The sequence below is a fragment of the Meleagris gallopavo genome, chromosome 2 (genome assembly GCF_000146605.3).
Source record: "Meleagris gallopavo isolate NT-WF06-2002-E0010 breed Aviagen turkey brand Nicholas breeding stock chromosome 2, Turkey_5.1, whole genome shotgun sequence".
Taxonomy (NCBI): Eukaryota; Metazoa; Chordata; class Aves; order Galliformes; family Phasianidae; genus Meleagris; species Meleagris gallopavo.
The window spans coordinates 45,590,967-45,607,235 of NC_015012.2; the positions used below are offsets into that span (position 1 = coordinate 45,590,967).

At 37.4% G+C, this 16,269-nt stretch overlaps 1 protein-coding gene across 5 annotated transcripts in view; it reads left to right on the forward strand.

Annotated features, from left to right (window-relative positions):
- The window catches only part of GRM1 (glutamate metabotropic receptor 1), a 177,264-nt gene that overhangs the window by 26,183 nt on the left and 134,812 nt on the right, over positions 1-16,269 (forward strand). For all 5 annotated transcript variants that reach the window (XM_031552453.1, XM_010707147.2, XM_031552454.1 and 2 more), the window contains exon 2: positions 10,089-10,338. In XM_031552453.1, the coding sequence (XP_031408313.1) occupies positions 10,089-10,338 (250 nt within the window). The remainder of the gene's footprint in view (positions 1-10,088; positions 10,339-16,269) is intronic.

Genomic DNA, 16,269 nt, shown 5'->3' on the forward strand with positions numbered 1-16,269 from the left:
CAGCACAAAAAGTATTTTGTTTCTCTTGTAAAGCAGAAAAAGTCCGGTGGGATGTGGCAATGTTATTTTGTTGCTTTTTCATCCTTTACCTAAAGGATCAATCCATACAGTTTCTTGACAATCATCTTAATAAAGGTGGGATGACAGCTGAATCTGGCTCCAGGAACTTTTCCGAAGGAAACACTGCTTCCAGCCTTCAGAAATCAGTAACTGTGAATTACAGAAATGCTCAATTTCTTTCAAAGAGGTGTGTGCTGATGAATAGCATGCATTCTTGCACGCTCTGTAGGACTTGATGGCTAACTTGATGCATCAAGTCTTCTTGCTGCTCAACTAGGATTTTTTTCAGCTTTTTATTTTTTATTTTGCAGTAGAGAAGAACAAGAGCTCAAGGTTTGGTCTTTTGAAATTCCTTAGTAGTTTAGGTTTGTTATTCCGATCTCAATTAGCTGTAATACATAGACATAAAGACACAGAGTTAAAAGTAAACTGATCAAAAATGCAAGACCATCAGTCATAGAATTTGTTGTCAATTTTCTGACAGTTGTGACAGCTTTGTTCTTTTAGGACTTGTTTAACTCAGTGCCTACGCTCTATCACAGTTTGTGATTCTGTAGCTTAATGGCAGATTAAGAGAAGAGGAACTGTTAATTTTTGCTCTTAATTCACAAGCAGTGTTTTTTAAGTGTTGTATAATATCTCACATTTTAAGCTTTTTAACTTTATCCTACTTTCATTTAGCCAGGTTTTCTATCTCAAAAGCATGACCTTCTGAAGCTCCATCTTTTATATTACCTCTGTGGGAGCTAAACAAAGTAAACTAATAATTTATTTTTGCTTGTGGTAATCCAGCTTTTACATTCATTTCCTGTACCAGCAATGCCTGGATTCTGATCATTAAGCCACCTTTTCACCTGCAGATACTAGAGCAGCCTGAAGGGAAAGGTATTTCAAACATCTCACTGATCAGTATCAGACCTGCCTTTTAGCACTGTGGGATTTAAACATTTATATTGTGTTAATCCTTGTGGTTATGAACTCAATTGGAAATGCCGGCATCAATATCTCACCTCAAAATTACCAAAGGGAGAATTGCTCAAAATTAGGATTTGACTTTGTTGTTGTTGCTTTCAATTTACTTCTGCTAGGCTCAAATCCTGCAGACACTTGTGCTAAGTGTGTAACATTTCTAGTGTAAGCATTTTAAAGCCTCTCTGTGAGTACTGAAACCACCCTATGCGACAGTGTTTGCAGAATAGGGATTTCAGCTTAGGGGTAGCTGGAAATATTCTGGCTGAAAGCCTTTTGGCTGGGGGTTCTTACTGAACAGAGTAAAATTCAGTCATTTTGAACATATTGATTCTCTAAAAGAAAAAAGTCTGTTTAGCTAATTTTGTTTTTCTTATGCATTACAGTTCTATTTATCTAGGCCTTGTTACTAAGAACATGCTTTTACTTCTTATCTCTAGCTTTCAAACTCAGCATCTAAACTATTTTCAGCTTTCTTACTTACTCTATGTATAAATTCAAAAGGATTTCTATGAAACAATTCTATTATACTGTTACATATATATAATATTATATATATTGTTCTATGAAGCAATTCTTCCTCTTGAATTTAATAAGTTACTTAGGGTTTCTTCTTGCTGTTCTGATATTATTTATTATAAACGACGATTCAAAATAATCAAAATGAAAAGTAGTCTGTGGGGGTAAACAGTTCAAATAATATTAGGAGCTAATATTAATTTTTTTCATTCTTGGATGGACCTGCCAGTCAAACCAGACACTTTATTTCATAAACAAGTCTAAATTAAAGCAGAATTATTTAAAAAATTGTGTGCTTTTCTTAATAATAACATCAAAATATCTAGGGATTTGATTAAGCATACAATGACAAAAAAATCTTTCTTAATTGCAATAAAACTCAGAAATTTATCTGCTAAGATGAGCAATTTCTTAATGGATAAACTATGGTTAGGTATAGTTTGTTAGGCAAAACAGTAGGACTCATCCTGTATGTGGTATTCCAAACCTGATATAATTAACATCCAGAGCTGTAGATCACAGCTCTAAGCAGGAAGTGTTGGGTTCTAAAATCATCTATAAGTCAAAATTACTCTAAAGACCATGAACATTTACATCTGGTGTTATAGTTCATTTAAGTGGCTTTTTGGATACTTTTTCAATGATGCATACTAGGAGACAGCAAATAATAGAACGTAATAGTTTGTCCCTCTTAAATTAATAAGCATCAGATGTTATAGCTGCTGAAATAAAAGATTTCAGTGGGAATGGGTAAAAGTAATAACTTCTCCTTAATAAGAAAATGCATAGAAAATATGCTTTGAAGAGTAATCTTATTTCTAATACTTTCCAAGTTCTTCCTAAAACCATTAGTGATGCAGGTTATCAGGAAGTAGTTATAGTCTTACTACTCTTAATGGAGGGTCTCACAACTTCTAGCCCTCTCAGCCTGTTCCTATTATGAGTGTAATTTAGCACTCATTGCTTCAGGACTGACTTCACCTGTGCTTATATTTCTGATAAGAATATCAATTATTAGTTCAAGATGATGCACCTGGCTCATTCAGGATGAAGGCTTAAATACAACCACTTCATCTGACTGTAAACATTCTGTTACATTTGAGTCTGCTTTGCTGAGTTAACATATTGCTATGGTGAGTTCTTGACAGAGCATGCATATTTTGTTATTAACCCTGGAAAGTAACCAAGCATTAACAAAGTAATGTGGGCTTCCTTATCTGGAAAATAATTTTTTTTCTCTTGAAGGTTGGACCATGATATGAGTGCTGTATGATTTCACATCTGTAACAATCACCCAATTTCTCATTTTCTATTTTTATTTTTTTGCTTTTAGTCAGTGCTATGTGAGTTCAGAAAATGAAAATACTCGTGCACTCTGAACAGTTCTCTTTCTGCATCTCTGCAAGAGCCTGAATTCTGAAGAAAATAGGATATGAGCACAGATGGTAGAGTTTTTTGTTGCACCAAAGATGACTCAATTCATTCATTTAACACATCTTTCTAGCTTTCATCAGACTAGGCTGCTGTTGTTTTGAAATCTGTGGTGAGCAGAGAAAACTTTGTGAGGGTAGTTTAAAAGGACCTGGGATGCTTATATTGCTACTAATGAGTTGCTCTCCATCATTAAGAGACAATGAGGCCTCCATCAAATGCAAAATCTCCCCAGTGCAGTCAGAGAAAAGCTAGTAGAGAAATGTAAAGGAAAATCTAACTTAGCAGAGCTGGAAGTTGTTCTGGGATGCAAATTGGTTGTGGTAAGGAAGCCAGTAGTACCTGAGAGCATACAGGGCTAAAAGGAACTTTAGAACTGAGGAACGAAGTGACTGGATGAGAGCCAAATGACAGGCACCAGGGGAGCAGTGGGCAGTTCAGCTTGTATCCAGGAGAAGAGCACCTGTAGTCATTATCAGTGACTTTTGACCTGACAAACTACGTTCATGTGATTGTATTAAACTGGGGGCAATATCAGAAGACTTTTTGTCCTTTTCAAAGCCATTGTACTTAAAGGAATTAAAATAACTACTTTAGCATTCTATGTAGAACAACTTTTTCCTTGTTGATTTATCTACAAGCCAGTTATAATGAATAAGAGATAGGGCTTTCCTTTTAAGCTTTGAGTGTTAGACTGGGAGTTTAGGCCTACCTAGTGAAGTTTTTGTCATTTTGTACTTTCTCCTCTGTTCTGCCTGATATCAGAAATGGAGCTCACAGTGATGCAGTGTTTGTTCTACTGTAAAGTGACTGGTCCCTTGGTATTTCTGAAGTGTTTTCATAGCCTAGTTCTTCTGCTTTGAAGTTGTCCCTTAAAACACGAGTAGAGATAATATTCAATGAAGAAAATGGTGCTGAAAAGGCTATCAGAACTCTGAAAAGAAACCATGCGGTAAAGAGCTTTAGTCAATGAAGTCAACATGAAGTGAAGAGCATTCACTGAAAAGAAAAAGATAAGTCCTATTTGAAATAACTGATAACTTGAAAAATTTAACCCTTTCTGGCATCAGTGCGGCTTTAACCTTGAAAGAGATTTTGTAGGGAAACATGGAAGTGTTTCATCTTTAACCTTTGCTCACCAACAGGGAAGTCTGGCAGAGGGGAGGGCCTATGTCAGCTCAAATTTTCTGAAAGCCCTGTGCCAACAGGCTGTTTTTCACTCCTCCAGAAGAAGGTAGGAGTATGCTGTTGGCAGGTGTATGGGAGATACAAAAATAAAGCAGCTGGGCAGTCCCATTTCTTAAGTGTTTTTTTTTTCTTTTTAGCCCATCTATTGCATTGATGAAACAGCTTGGGAATTTGACATTTATTTTTAATAACATAGATCAAAGATGTAGATAAACAGGTGTGAGAAGTTGAATTCCTACAGATTAGAGTGACGGCTTGTCAGCTGAGTTAACTGAAGATGTATAAATTCCCAAGCTGTAGTAGTTGAATTTTTTTTAATTTTAGTTTTCAATGGACCTTAGTCCAGGTTTGACTGATAGGAAACAAATTAAAATGAGGCATCTCAACCTTTTACTCATTAACTCTTCCTATTCACAGATTTGCTGATAGTTAAGGGAAGTAAAGAATTTTGTAATTGACAAAAATGGGTGGGGGGAAGTGTCAAGCTTGATGTATGGTTCAAAACCTTCCAGTCTTGCCATGCTTGTATTTAAAAACTATGCAGTGTCATATTTAACATTACCACATTTTTTTTTTATAAATAAAAATAGTTGTTGGAACAAGTCAGGAAGCTACTTAATTACATCTTGTCCTTGCTCTACTCTTCACAGATAATCTGTCTTTGGAGTGGAGAAGATTTTGAGTAGTTATTCCTTGCTGTTAAGTCATGCAGCCATCTTGTTTTCTCTCTGCCAAACAGCCATTGATCAGCTGAGGAAAATAGTTGTTTTTATAGCGCTTTTTACTGAAACATTGAAATGAAGTCCATAGCTTGGGCAATATATCTACAAGCTTGGGACAAGTAAGAAAACAGACCATAAATCAGAGGGGAAAGAAGAGGATAGAGAGTAATTTCTGGCTCACTTATGTGAGCAGAGACTTTCCTGTGATATGACTGGCCTCTGTAAAAGCTTGCAGTGAAACTAGATTTTGTGGTTCTAATTGGTGCAGTTCCTTCACTGTATGTTTGCAGGGTATGCTTGTTGCTGTTTTATTCACCTTTAAGTTAAATCATGGTTACTGCTACTGGAATAGAGGAATAAATCAATAAGCTGCTAATAGCACACATCTCTTGAAGGCATTGCTCACGGTCCATGTGGGTGAAAAATCTCTTCTTGCCTTTTGCTGTTAAAGTGGGGCATTCTTCCATGTATAGTCTTGTTTGTATTTTTTTTTTCTCCTCCTTTTGCTGTTTTCCAGGAGCGTATTTAAAGGAGGTGGTGCAGGGATCACTAAGAAAGAAGTTATCCTTATTAATCCTGAAAGCAAAGAGGGGAAGGGTCTTACATAATCTTCCATTTGAGCATTATGATTGTCTTTTAAGATATTCTTTTTAAGATCAGGAGCTAGCTTATGGATTTCAACAGGATGCTTTCTGCAGCGCAGATGCAAGTAGTTCGTGTATTCTTATGCTGCTCCACAAATAATTCTTATCCTTGAATGAAATCAGCCATTGGATTATACAGGATACTCAGGATGTCCTGGAAAGTTGTCACTTGGTCATATGGCTGAAGACCTGTACAGCTGCTCTGTTCATCCCTCAAAAACACAATTTCCAGGATTCTCATAAGCATCTAACTGCTGAGGCTACATTTTCTCCTCATTTCATAAATGAAGCATAAATGGTTCTCTTGACAAACAGAATGGAAGTAAAATCGCCAAACAACTGTAATAAGAACAGTATAAACGTTTTAGATGGAGCTCCTGGGCTCTGCTCTCCACACTGCTGAAGTGCTAATAAAAGCAAATAGTTCAACTTCCTTTGTCAGCTGTGACACAAACATAATACTGTCTCAAAGGAGCAATTTATGAGGCTAGATTTTTGAAGTAGTTTGGGGGTACTGTGTTTCCAAGTGTTATGCAAGTCTGGTGTTAAGTATATGCTTGAAAATGTCTTCTATTCATCAAGGTGACATCTTCAATTTTTACCAAAGCAACATCTCAATATTTCTGTTATTCAAATGCATGGAATGCAGTGAGTTAGAATGATTCCCATTGTGTTCATCCCTCTTCAGTGTCTTCAAATACGGGGCTCCCTCAGCAGAAATGGCCTTAAGTGGGATTCTTTGAGTCCTGAAGCAAAGCTGTCTTTGGCACTGAGAGAACAGTGCCATGAAAAAACTATTAGAAAAATTGCAGCTGTGATAGGGCAAGAATTTACTGAGCTGTATAAAAGCACTAAAGCATGAAGGGTGAATGTCTGATTTTCTGAACAGGATACAAGTTGAACAAAGCTTTGATTTGTTTGTCTGCTTATTTATTTGTTAAAAGGGATAAAAAACAACAAATTTATTAAAAATTAGTGAGTTACTGTGATGCTTGAAGTATGTTACTGGCCCAACTAGTGTTTGAGTACAGGTCTGTATGGGAACTTTGAATCAGGGCCTGAACCACTGATTGAGCACCTGGGGAAAGGACCTGGTCAGCCCTGGGAGCACAGGTGAAGATAATTCAGCTGTGTGACCAGAAGGGTTGGAGCCTGGCTGCACCTCTCTTAGGCTTCATTTAAGGACTGAATGCTACTGGGGAAGGTTTTCTTTCTGGAGATTCCTCCTTGGTGAAGCTTTCCCATGCAAACCTGGAATCTTCTGATATGAGTGAGCAATCTTCCCTTCCTTTATAGCACCTTTTTTATTGTGCTGGTTCTTCTGTCATCTCACCTTTGTTGCAGTGCCTTTTCCACTGCATTGATCTGTCCAACTGCAACAAGGTCAAAATGAAAATTATTTGTGATCTCAAGGTAATAAATAGATAATAAAAACTTCAGCATTTACCAGGTTATCCTTGTAACAAAAAGGCTGTTATAAGTGAGCTTGGATCTTCAACTGTTCCTTCACAGCAAAAATGGTCTGCAGCACAGTGTCCTGTTGTAATTGTTGATCCTGTTGTAACTTTTCACCAATTTCCATTTTATGCAGATTACTTTCATTACATGTTTCCCCTCAGCTGTTGTATGTGTTGATTGATGTGGCTATACCTAGCAAGATGGTACAGATGGATATGTTCTTAGCTGTTGCACAGAATTAGTGATTTCTATTTTATATATGTCCTTACATTGTGCTTACTCCAGTAACTGAGTGCACTGATCAATCTATCTCCTATCTGTCACGTGCTTGTTTTTCTCCTAATCTTTTCTGCTGGGGGAAGAAGGTATGCAGAGTGCTGTATTGCTTTGGGATTGCAGGAAACAGGCTTTGAAGGGACCTCCTGGGTCATCGTGTCTCATCTCTGGCTGCTGCAGACATCTACGTTATATAATGCTCTTGTGAGCTTACCCACCTTCATTCTAAAATAAGATTTCTTTTCTTGTACTGCTTTTGGAAAGCTGCTTCACTACTTCATATGAGGGTTAGAAAGTTTTCATTTTCAGCCTCAAATTTTCTGTGTTGTTTTTTCTAATTTGATCTTGTTAAGATTGTTCTTGATTTTAATTAGCTTTTATACCTGCTAGCCTCTTAATTGCTTTTATTGAATTTATAGGCAACAATCCAACTTTCTCTTACCTTAGTTTTGGTGGGCTTTTTAACTACTAGAACAGGTGTGGCTGCAGGTTTGAATTAATTTTAATTCCATCTATATTAAATCTGGGAAAAAGCATTGCAAGGAGATTTCTTTTTTAATAATTTACTTCAGTTACAGCAGATCGTGTTGATTACGATATACGAAAAATTCCCTTTCTAACCATATATTTAGGGTGATATTAATCCAGGTAGAAAGCGTACTGTATTTATTTTTAATGTGCATTTCCAAAACATCTAAGACAACTCACTCCAGGGGCTCCTTTGAGGTAAGATGTTAGTTCGGGATGAATCCCATTGATTTCCAATGAGTCTACATGTCGCATGAGGTTCCATGTGAAGCTGGAAAATATATTCCAATTTCCTTCTGAACCATGGAGTGCTTGCTAATGGCAAGTCAGCAACAAGGCTGTCCTGCTGCAGTTTGTGACCTAAGATGGGTATTAAAAGTGCTGTAGCTCAAATTGTCCAGCCTCAGGTCTAGGAGAAAATCCCTTGGTCACAGTGAGCTATGTCTTATGCTTAAATGGAAATGTCTTTGCAGCTTCTCCTCTGAGCTTCTGTTGCAGCAAACCCTACGTGAAGCATTAACACAAGTGTGGGATCATTGTGTGGGGCCTGACATTATGGGACTGCTTGATGATACATTCCCACTGGGCACAGCTCTTCCAGTCCTTTCCCCACAGTCATGCAGGCCAGGGCCTTGCTCCTGTTCTAGAATACGTCTGATTGACGGGCAGTAGAGCAGACTGATTTGCTTGCTCTATATGTCATTGAGTAACAGATTGGAAAAAGGGCTGTACTGCTGTGCTGCAAATTTGTAAGAAACTAGGGCAGTTAAGTGCAAAAAGCTGTGGAACTTGAGGGTTTTTTTTGACATCAAGTGTGGAAGGTTTGGGCCTATGTCATAAGTACGTTCATATGACTACATGAAACTGCAGTTAGTCTTGTTTGCTATCATCATTGCAAATGATGAAGATTTCTAGAAAAATGCACTTTTTTTTTAATTTTAAAAGAGTGCCTGAACTGTTTCTTGCTGATTTCTTTTTTTTTCTTCTTCCCGGTAGCTGTGCCTTTTGAGTTGCTTAGTTTTTTTAATTTTTGGATGAAGGAATTTTGGCTGATTTAGGAGTTCTCCTCATTGCAATTTGCTATTTGAAAACGTCTCTGCAAAGAGGAGAGTTACATCTCTTCAGCTACCCCAGGTTTGGAAAGGGCTGTGTCTAGAAATGCTCTACATATCTGATGTTACTCCCTCAAGAAATTAAGTAAACATACTATGGATCTGGATAGCATAAAATTCATGCTTCTCTTTTTTTGTATAATTTCTTGTTACTCTTAATAGACCATTTATTGTAATCCATCTGTTCCTCTTGCTTGATTGATAGTCATCACAAATCCTGTGCTCATGGTATATATAAAATATTCAAAGAAAATCTAAGATTGCACTTAGCTGAAGGCAGTTTGAGTTTTACAGAGCTGCTATAGAGCTTCCAAAATGTATGAATACAAAACAAAATTTAAAATCAGATTTGATATTGTCTGAACCACAAAGTTCAAATTTTTCTCTATTAGGAAGCGCTATTTTGGAAGGTCTTGCAGATAAAGTTTATTCCAAGAGAAACATCAGACCTAAATTTTGACTGTCATTAACACTGCTCAGTCAGCTTATTGCACATGGCTTTTAAAATTCTACCAGATTAGGATGTTTTATGTTTACAATAATCTTTCATTCACTTTTGTGCATCAAAAGAGGGTGACTAGCATGGAGAGGGAGGTGATTGTCCCTTTCTATTTTGCCCTTGTGTGTCCCCATCTGATGTACTGTGTCCAAGCCTGGGACCTTCAGCACAGGAAGTATGTGGAGCTGTTGGAAAAGGTCTAGAGGAGAGCCAAAGAAATTAACAAAGGGCTGGAGCACCTCTCCTAAGAAGAAAGGTTGAGTGTGTTGGGCTTGTTTAGCTTTGGGAAGAGAAGGCTTCATTGAAACCTCACTGCAGCCTTCCAGTACCTGTAGGGAGCTTACCAGAAGGAGGGGCACTGACTTCTTACACAGTCTGAAAGTGATAGGGCAAGGGAGAGTGATCTTCAACTAAAAGAGAGGAGATTTAGGTTAGGTGTTATGAAGAAAATCTTTAGTTAAAGGATGATGAAATCTGTAGTCCCCAGGTCAGTTAGGAATTAGAAATACACAGTTATCTTATTGCTCCACTGAGTATGTTTACTTTGAGACTCCTTTGTTCTTTCTATTGATGCTAGCCAAGTTCTGAGGAAAACTATTCCTTTCTCACCATACTACCCTCTCTTCCTTAATTGGTCAAATGCATTATATAATGTCAACTGGTTTTTTTCCTTTTAAAACAGGAAATTACGGGGAAAGTGGAATGGAGGCCTTCAAAGAGCTGGCTGCCCAAGAGGGTCTCTGCATTGCTCATTCTGACAAGATCTATAGCAATGCTGGGGAGAAGAGCTTTGATCGCCTGCTCCGCAAGCTGCGAGAAAGATTACCCAAGGCTAGAGTGGTGGTTTGCTTCTGTGAAGGCATGACAGTGAGGGGAATCCTCATTGCCATGAGACGTCTGGGAGTGCTTGGGGAGTTTCTGCTAATTGGAAGGTAAGACTGTAAGCGGATTTCATTGCATCCCTTCTTCTAATCCTTAAGGCAGTCCTTTCATTTCAGAACTGTGCGATTCAGGCTACTCTGATTCATTCATTTCAGTATTTACTTTTCTAATGAATGAAAAGAAGTGACAAGATGGTAGAGAAAATATGAAGTTATGTGACAATTTAATTGGTAGTGTTACCTTTTGCTGAAGTAAATGTTAATTATTGCCTGTTTTTTTTTTTTACAGATATGACATTAGTGTTTTCGTGTTTTCATGTATTATAGAGGAATATTTTGTACACTTATTTTTAGAGAAAAAAATAGGATGAAGAATCTTGATTTCAGAATGTGATCTGGAAGTGTGGCACATGACACTACTAAGGAGAGATTAAATGTTTCCTGATAATTTGAAACTGTAAATTGTCAGACGGTTTAGATTGCTTGAACTGTTGTCACAGTCTTGTCACAGTTTTACACTTTATTCTTATCTTTGCTATTGAGAGCTAGGACACTACTGTGCAGAATTTTTTTTTAAGCATCAAACTTGCAGACAGCCAAGTCAGTATATATGTGTGCACTTATGTCACTGGAATAAACAATGCTACTATGTATTGAATGGGAAAAGATAGACTTATTTCACCTAGAATTTTAGTTTTTTGTTAGATGTTTACTGAACTATGGTAACTTTTAGTTCCATCAGGTGTGATCTATCTCATTCCTTTTTGATGGCTCTTATTTTGAGGCTTCTTAGATTTAACTTTGATTTTTAGTGCGTTTATGTTTGGTTTTCTGTTTCAATGAATCTTGTTCTGATGATGAAGGATGACATTTTCTGTCTTGCCTGTTAGATTGATAATGTCTGTTTTATTCTCCCTATTCTCTGTTTCTCTCTAATCTGTTGTTTAAACATAATTCCTTTAAGGCCTTTGAGAGTCATCTCCTTACCTACTTTGCTTTTGTTTTCTTTTTATTCTGAGTTCTTATCTATAAAACTTTGTTTTGTTCCTTTCTCTCCCTATAGCTTTTCTTTCAGTGCTGTGTCTGGAATGCTATCTTTAGCTCTGTGATACAATATTAGTATTTTCCTTTCTGCATCACTACTCAAAGCCCACAGTTACAATTTGTACAACTTGCTTTGCCTAAGTAATCTTCCAATGACAATCAATGATTCTCTTTCCATCACTACTTTTTTTTGTTGGTAATATTTGATGACAATCAAGTTGGAGCAGAGGGTGCATCTCTAGAAGTATGTGTAGACAAGATATGGCACATTTGGAAACCATAGATATTAAAATGAAACAAAGTACTGAAAATCATGCTCTGTTTTAGAACTGTGCATGTACCTTTCATCTGTCATATTCACTATACATCATTTGAAACGAATAATACAACATTTCATTCTTCATGTGTTGGTTTTTTTTCCAGTGAATTGAAGAAGTTATCTATAATAAAATTAGTTTGGATCACAGCATCTCTGGTCATTTTGTAAATACCCTGGTAGCTTTAGGCAGTGTATTGCATTAATGTATTGTTGCTTTGTAGTAGTGTCTTATTACTCACCTGATTTTAGTACTTCCTCTGATAACTGGCCATACAAAGAGCTAAAGGAAATGAGTATTCTACAGAAAGCACCAAAACATCTGTAGTATAAATCTTAGTTTCCTATTAGGCCATTTATTTGATTCCCTTATCCATGGATAATATGTGAAACACTTTATCTTCAAAGTTTGACTTTAAGCCATTACACCATATATTGTGATACTGTTTTGATTGTTTCAGAGTCTGCCCAACAGCATTATTCTGAACTTGTCAGGATCTCTCAACTATAAGATGTTAAAAACTGAATTTCTTTGGAAATCACAGCGCATTTTTCAGGCAGGTTTTCATGCATTCTTATTTTATGCTGGTGATTGAGTATGAGAGAACCATTTTTGGGGATGGGTGGGGTGATCTGCTTATAAAATAGATTGTCTTGCTGTAGATAGGGTTTTGCCCAACCTGAATTAAAAAATATTATAGGACTTACACATGTTTTATAGTGCATGTAGAACTAAAAGAAAAAAAAACCTTTTTCTTTGAATTGTCTTAATTAAGTGCTTTTAAAAAATGGCAAATCTAGCAAACTTATTCACAAGTTGCAGTGAAACTGCAGTGCTATGAATTTGGTCATCTGTGTACAAACAGGAGCTGAAGCATACATTAACATTGCTCTGACATGCTGTTCAGTCATTTTTATTTAAGTTTCCAAATAAGCAAAAAAGCCCAAAAGCCTTTAAAGAGCATTCTTTTTATTGACGGAAATGGGACTGAATGTGAAATCAAGATTTTTTTTGCAATAGTGGGCCTAAACAAAGCCTTTAATTTACTCACAGGTTTATTATCAGCTGTGCTGTATCAACTCCACAATTTGCTCTGACTCACTGGAATGAAGAAGCCTTTACAAAAAGGACACCTGGCTAAATAGTGTTTTGCTATGAATTCTTCAATATTGCTATTGACCAAAGCAGACAGGCACTAGCCTAGCTCAGCTAAGTTTAACATATCAGAAGGAGAGCTGTGAGAAAAATCTAACTTCAGTTTAATTTGGGAATCATACAATGGGAATTATCAAGGATTGCACTGAGGCAAGACTAGATTGTTACACTGTGGAGACTTCTCCAGAATGAGCTGTTCATTCTCAGGCAGGAGAGTTAGGATCCTATTTGTGCCATACATAAGCAAGTGTTCCCAAACTCAGATTGAAGATCTGACAAGAAATTCAATCTACTTTGCTATTGGAAGTGAGAATCTGTAATATTAGTGAGAAGGGCAATTCCTGCTTTTGGAGGAAGCTAGTGTGAGATAGGACAGGTGAAAAGGTTATAATCTTGCCTCAGGGAAGGTAGCAAATGATTCTGAAATTGATAGTGTCCAAATGTAATGGAGAATCCAGTAAGAAGAAACAATTAAAATATGAAATTAAGGGTCATGAAGCTTTAAAAGCAACAAAACACCGACCATCTAAATAAAAGCACTCAAAAACTAAACTAATAATCTAATGGAAAAGGAGAAAATCAGAATGACTATGTTTAAAAACAGTGATTGTAATAGTATTAGAGTAACCAAGGGCAAAAAGTGTACTAAGAGAATAAGCTGCACTCTTAAGGAAATTCAGGCGATTGCTCTTTCAACAATGATTAGTATTGTGAAGTGACTATGTAGAAAGATGTTTAGTATCATGCTTCAAACTATGTTAACACAGGCTACTAGGTTTTATGCTACTTAATAAGCATAAATTACGTTTTGTGCGAATCTTGCAAGATGGATCAAACTCCTGTATGTCTTCTGAAATGATCTGCCAAGTCAAGGCATGCAACTGACTTGTCAGCATTTGTGAGGGTCATGCAAAGCAAATGAAAGATTCAAATCCCTGAAGCTCAAGAGGTTACTCTGAGATCAGTAGAGAATTGTCATGATAGATAAACTTTTGGAAATGAAAACTGTCTTTTGCAATTTGAAAATTTCTTAAATTCCTACACAAAATAGTTTGTAAATATACGAGGAACTTTAGGAAGGAACAGATACATTAATGTATGTTTTATTTTTCAGTATCTGGTAGTGGAATATGTATTCTCTTACTTCTGTAGGCTTTCTAATGTTTTATGATCTTCATTAGTATTGCTCTGTAGGCTGTTGCCTAACCGTGAATTCTATGTATTGGTAGAGAGGTGGAAAATTTGGAAGCTAGACAGAGAAGATACAACTGGTGTCTCTGCTGTCAACCTAGCGTGTTTTCAGAAGGACAAATCAACATTTTTTTCCTACCTAATAAAAGTCTTTTAGCATAGGGTGATTAAGGTTTCAAGGCGCATAGTGCGAAGATATTTTGTTTGACTACCCTCCCTTTGCACACCAATATTCCAATATTAATAATGGTGTTTTAACATTAAACTTTACACTTTCTGAAATATTTGAAATATTCGTGTTTAGCAGGGAAAAAAACAGTTTTATGGTCATATGGCACAGATGACTAAGGAAAATGTGTCTTAGGATGCCTAAGTGGACATAAATGGTAAATAAATAAATTTGGTTTCTGTATTTCATAAAAGACAGACACCCAGAAAAAAATACATTTTTTCTGGTTTCTTGGGCAAACATATACATCCTCTGAAAAGTAACGTATCAGTGTATGGGAACTGCTGTATCATGGCCTGAACCTCTGATTGATCACCTGAGGTGAGCAATGAGTCAGCCCTGGAAGCACAAGTGAAGGCAATTCAATTCAGGCAATTCACCTGTGCTGCTGGAAGGGGTGGAGCCTGGTTCCGCCTCTCCTAGACCCCATTTAAGAGCTGACTACCAGTGGGGAAGGATCTTTTTCTGGAGATCCTGCCTTTTGGAGTTTTCCAGCGAGCTCAGGAAAAGGGTAAGCTCTCTATTCTTTTTGGTGTAATAACCTGTTTAGACAAACTCTCTTGTATATTTCTTAATTATAACACCTGTATATTCATTGATTATACAGTCAGATATCACTTATGGACATACTGTATGTAGCACAAATTGTAAGTCACGGCTTGAAGCAGTGACTGAGCACCTGGTGGGAGGGCAGGGCCAACCCAGGGGAGGTCAAGTACATACAATGCACCTGAGTGACAAGAAGGAGTGGAGCCAGCATCCACCCCCTCCCAGACTGTATTTAAGGATTGGCAGTGGGGGTGAGGGCATCTTGCTGGGGATCCCCACATATTTGAGGCCTTCCAAGGCTAAGCAGATTCTTTTGATTTCTGCGCCCATGGCTGCCACATTTGAGCATACCTTCACTTGCTACAGCCTAGGACTTTGCAACAATGCTGTCATTGCTACATTGTTGGAACTAGTGGGGATGGAGCATTTATGGTGCCGTACTCCACATTTTTGGCTAAAACTGTTTTGATAACACAAATGTTTTGGATGTTGCTGAACAGTGCTTACACAGCATCAAAGATTTCTCTCTCCCAAACTGATCAAAGGGATGTTCTATTCCATGTGATGTGGTGTTCAGTGATAAAAGTGCAGCGAAAAGACAATGGGCGGAAATGTTTCTGTTATGGTGCTAGTTTTCTGAAGGAATTTTTACATGTGCTGAGAGATCCTGCTTTTCAGGAAGTGGCTGGAGGTTCTCCCTGTCTATGGGGAGAAATTAATTCCTCTTTTTTCACTTTGCTTATACGTGCAGTTTATACTCTCCCTCTTAAGTTCTCATTATTTTTATCCACAAGTTTCTCTCTTCTCATTTTCTCTCTGTCCTGTTCGCAAGGTGATTTAGAATTTTTGAATGTTTGTCTGTTGGCCAGGGTCATTTTTTATGCCAAAGGTGTGGCCTGAGAAAACAGCGGTTTGGATGTGAGTGCACTGTAGCTATTGTTGTTGTTAGTGGCCATACTTCTATGCAGGTCACAGAGCTTGCTTGGTTTACTGTATATTAGAGTGTAGGGCTTGTCAACAGCAGCTTTTGGATCTTGATGTTCTCTGTGCTGCTTATCATTCTATTTCATTGTGCATGTGAACATGTCGATAAAAACAATGGCCATGTACTAGGGTTGGCATATGTCCCTGGCAGATGATGTTCCTTTGCTGGCTGATCTATACTGTGGAGAGAATGAGGGATTACACCTTCCTCTTTGCCTCTGGCAGTGGCATCACTAGCTTTGCTGCATGAGCTCACAAGGTTTTTGTGCACCCTTATGCAAGCTCTTTGGCCTCATTATCTGATTTCTGTTGGCTTTTTCTTGAGTATATGAAATCTGATTTCATTGACCTGATTTAAAAGTAAATAAACAACTTGTTGGTGAGTCAGAAGAGAAATGTGCATTGAGGCAGTCAATACCTGGATGTCAAGGTGGGTAGATTTGAGCAAGTGCCTGGGGCAGTCACTGCCACTGATAGGATGCAGCTGTATGTCTGAACAGATATATAATCTCA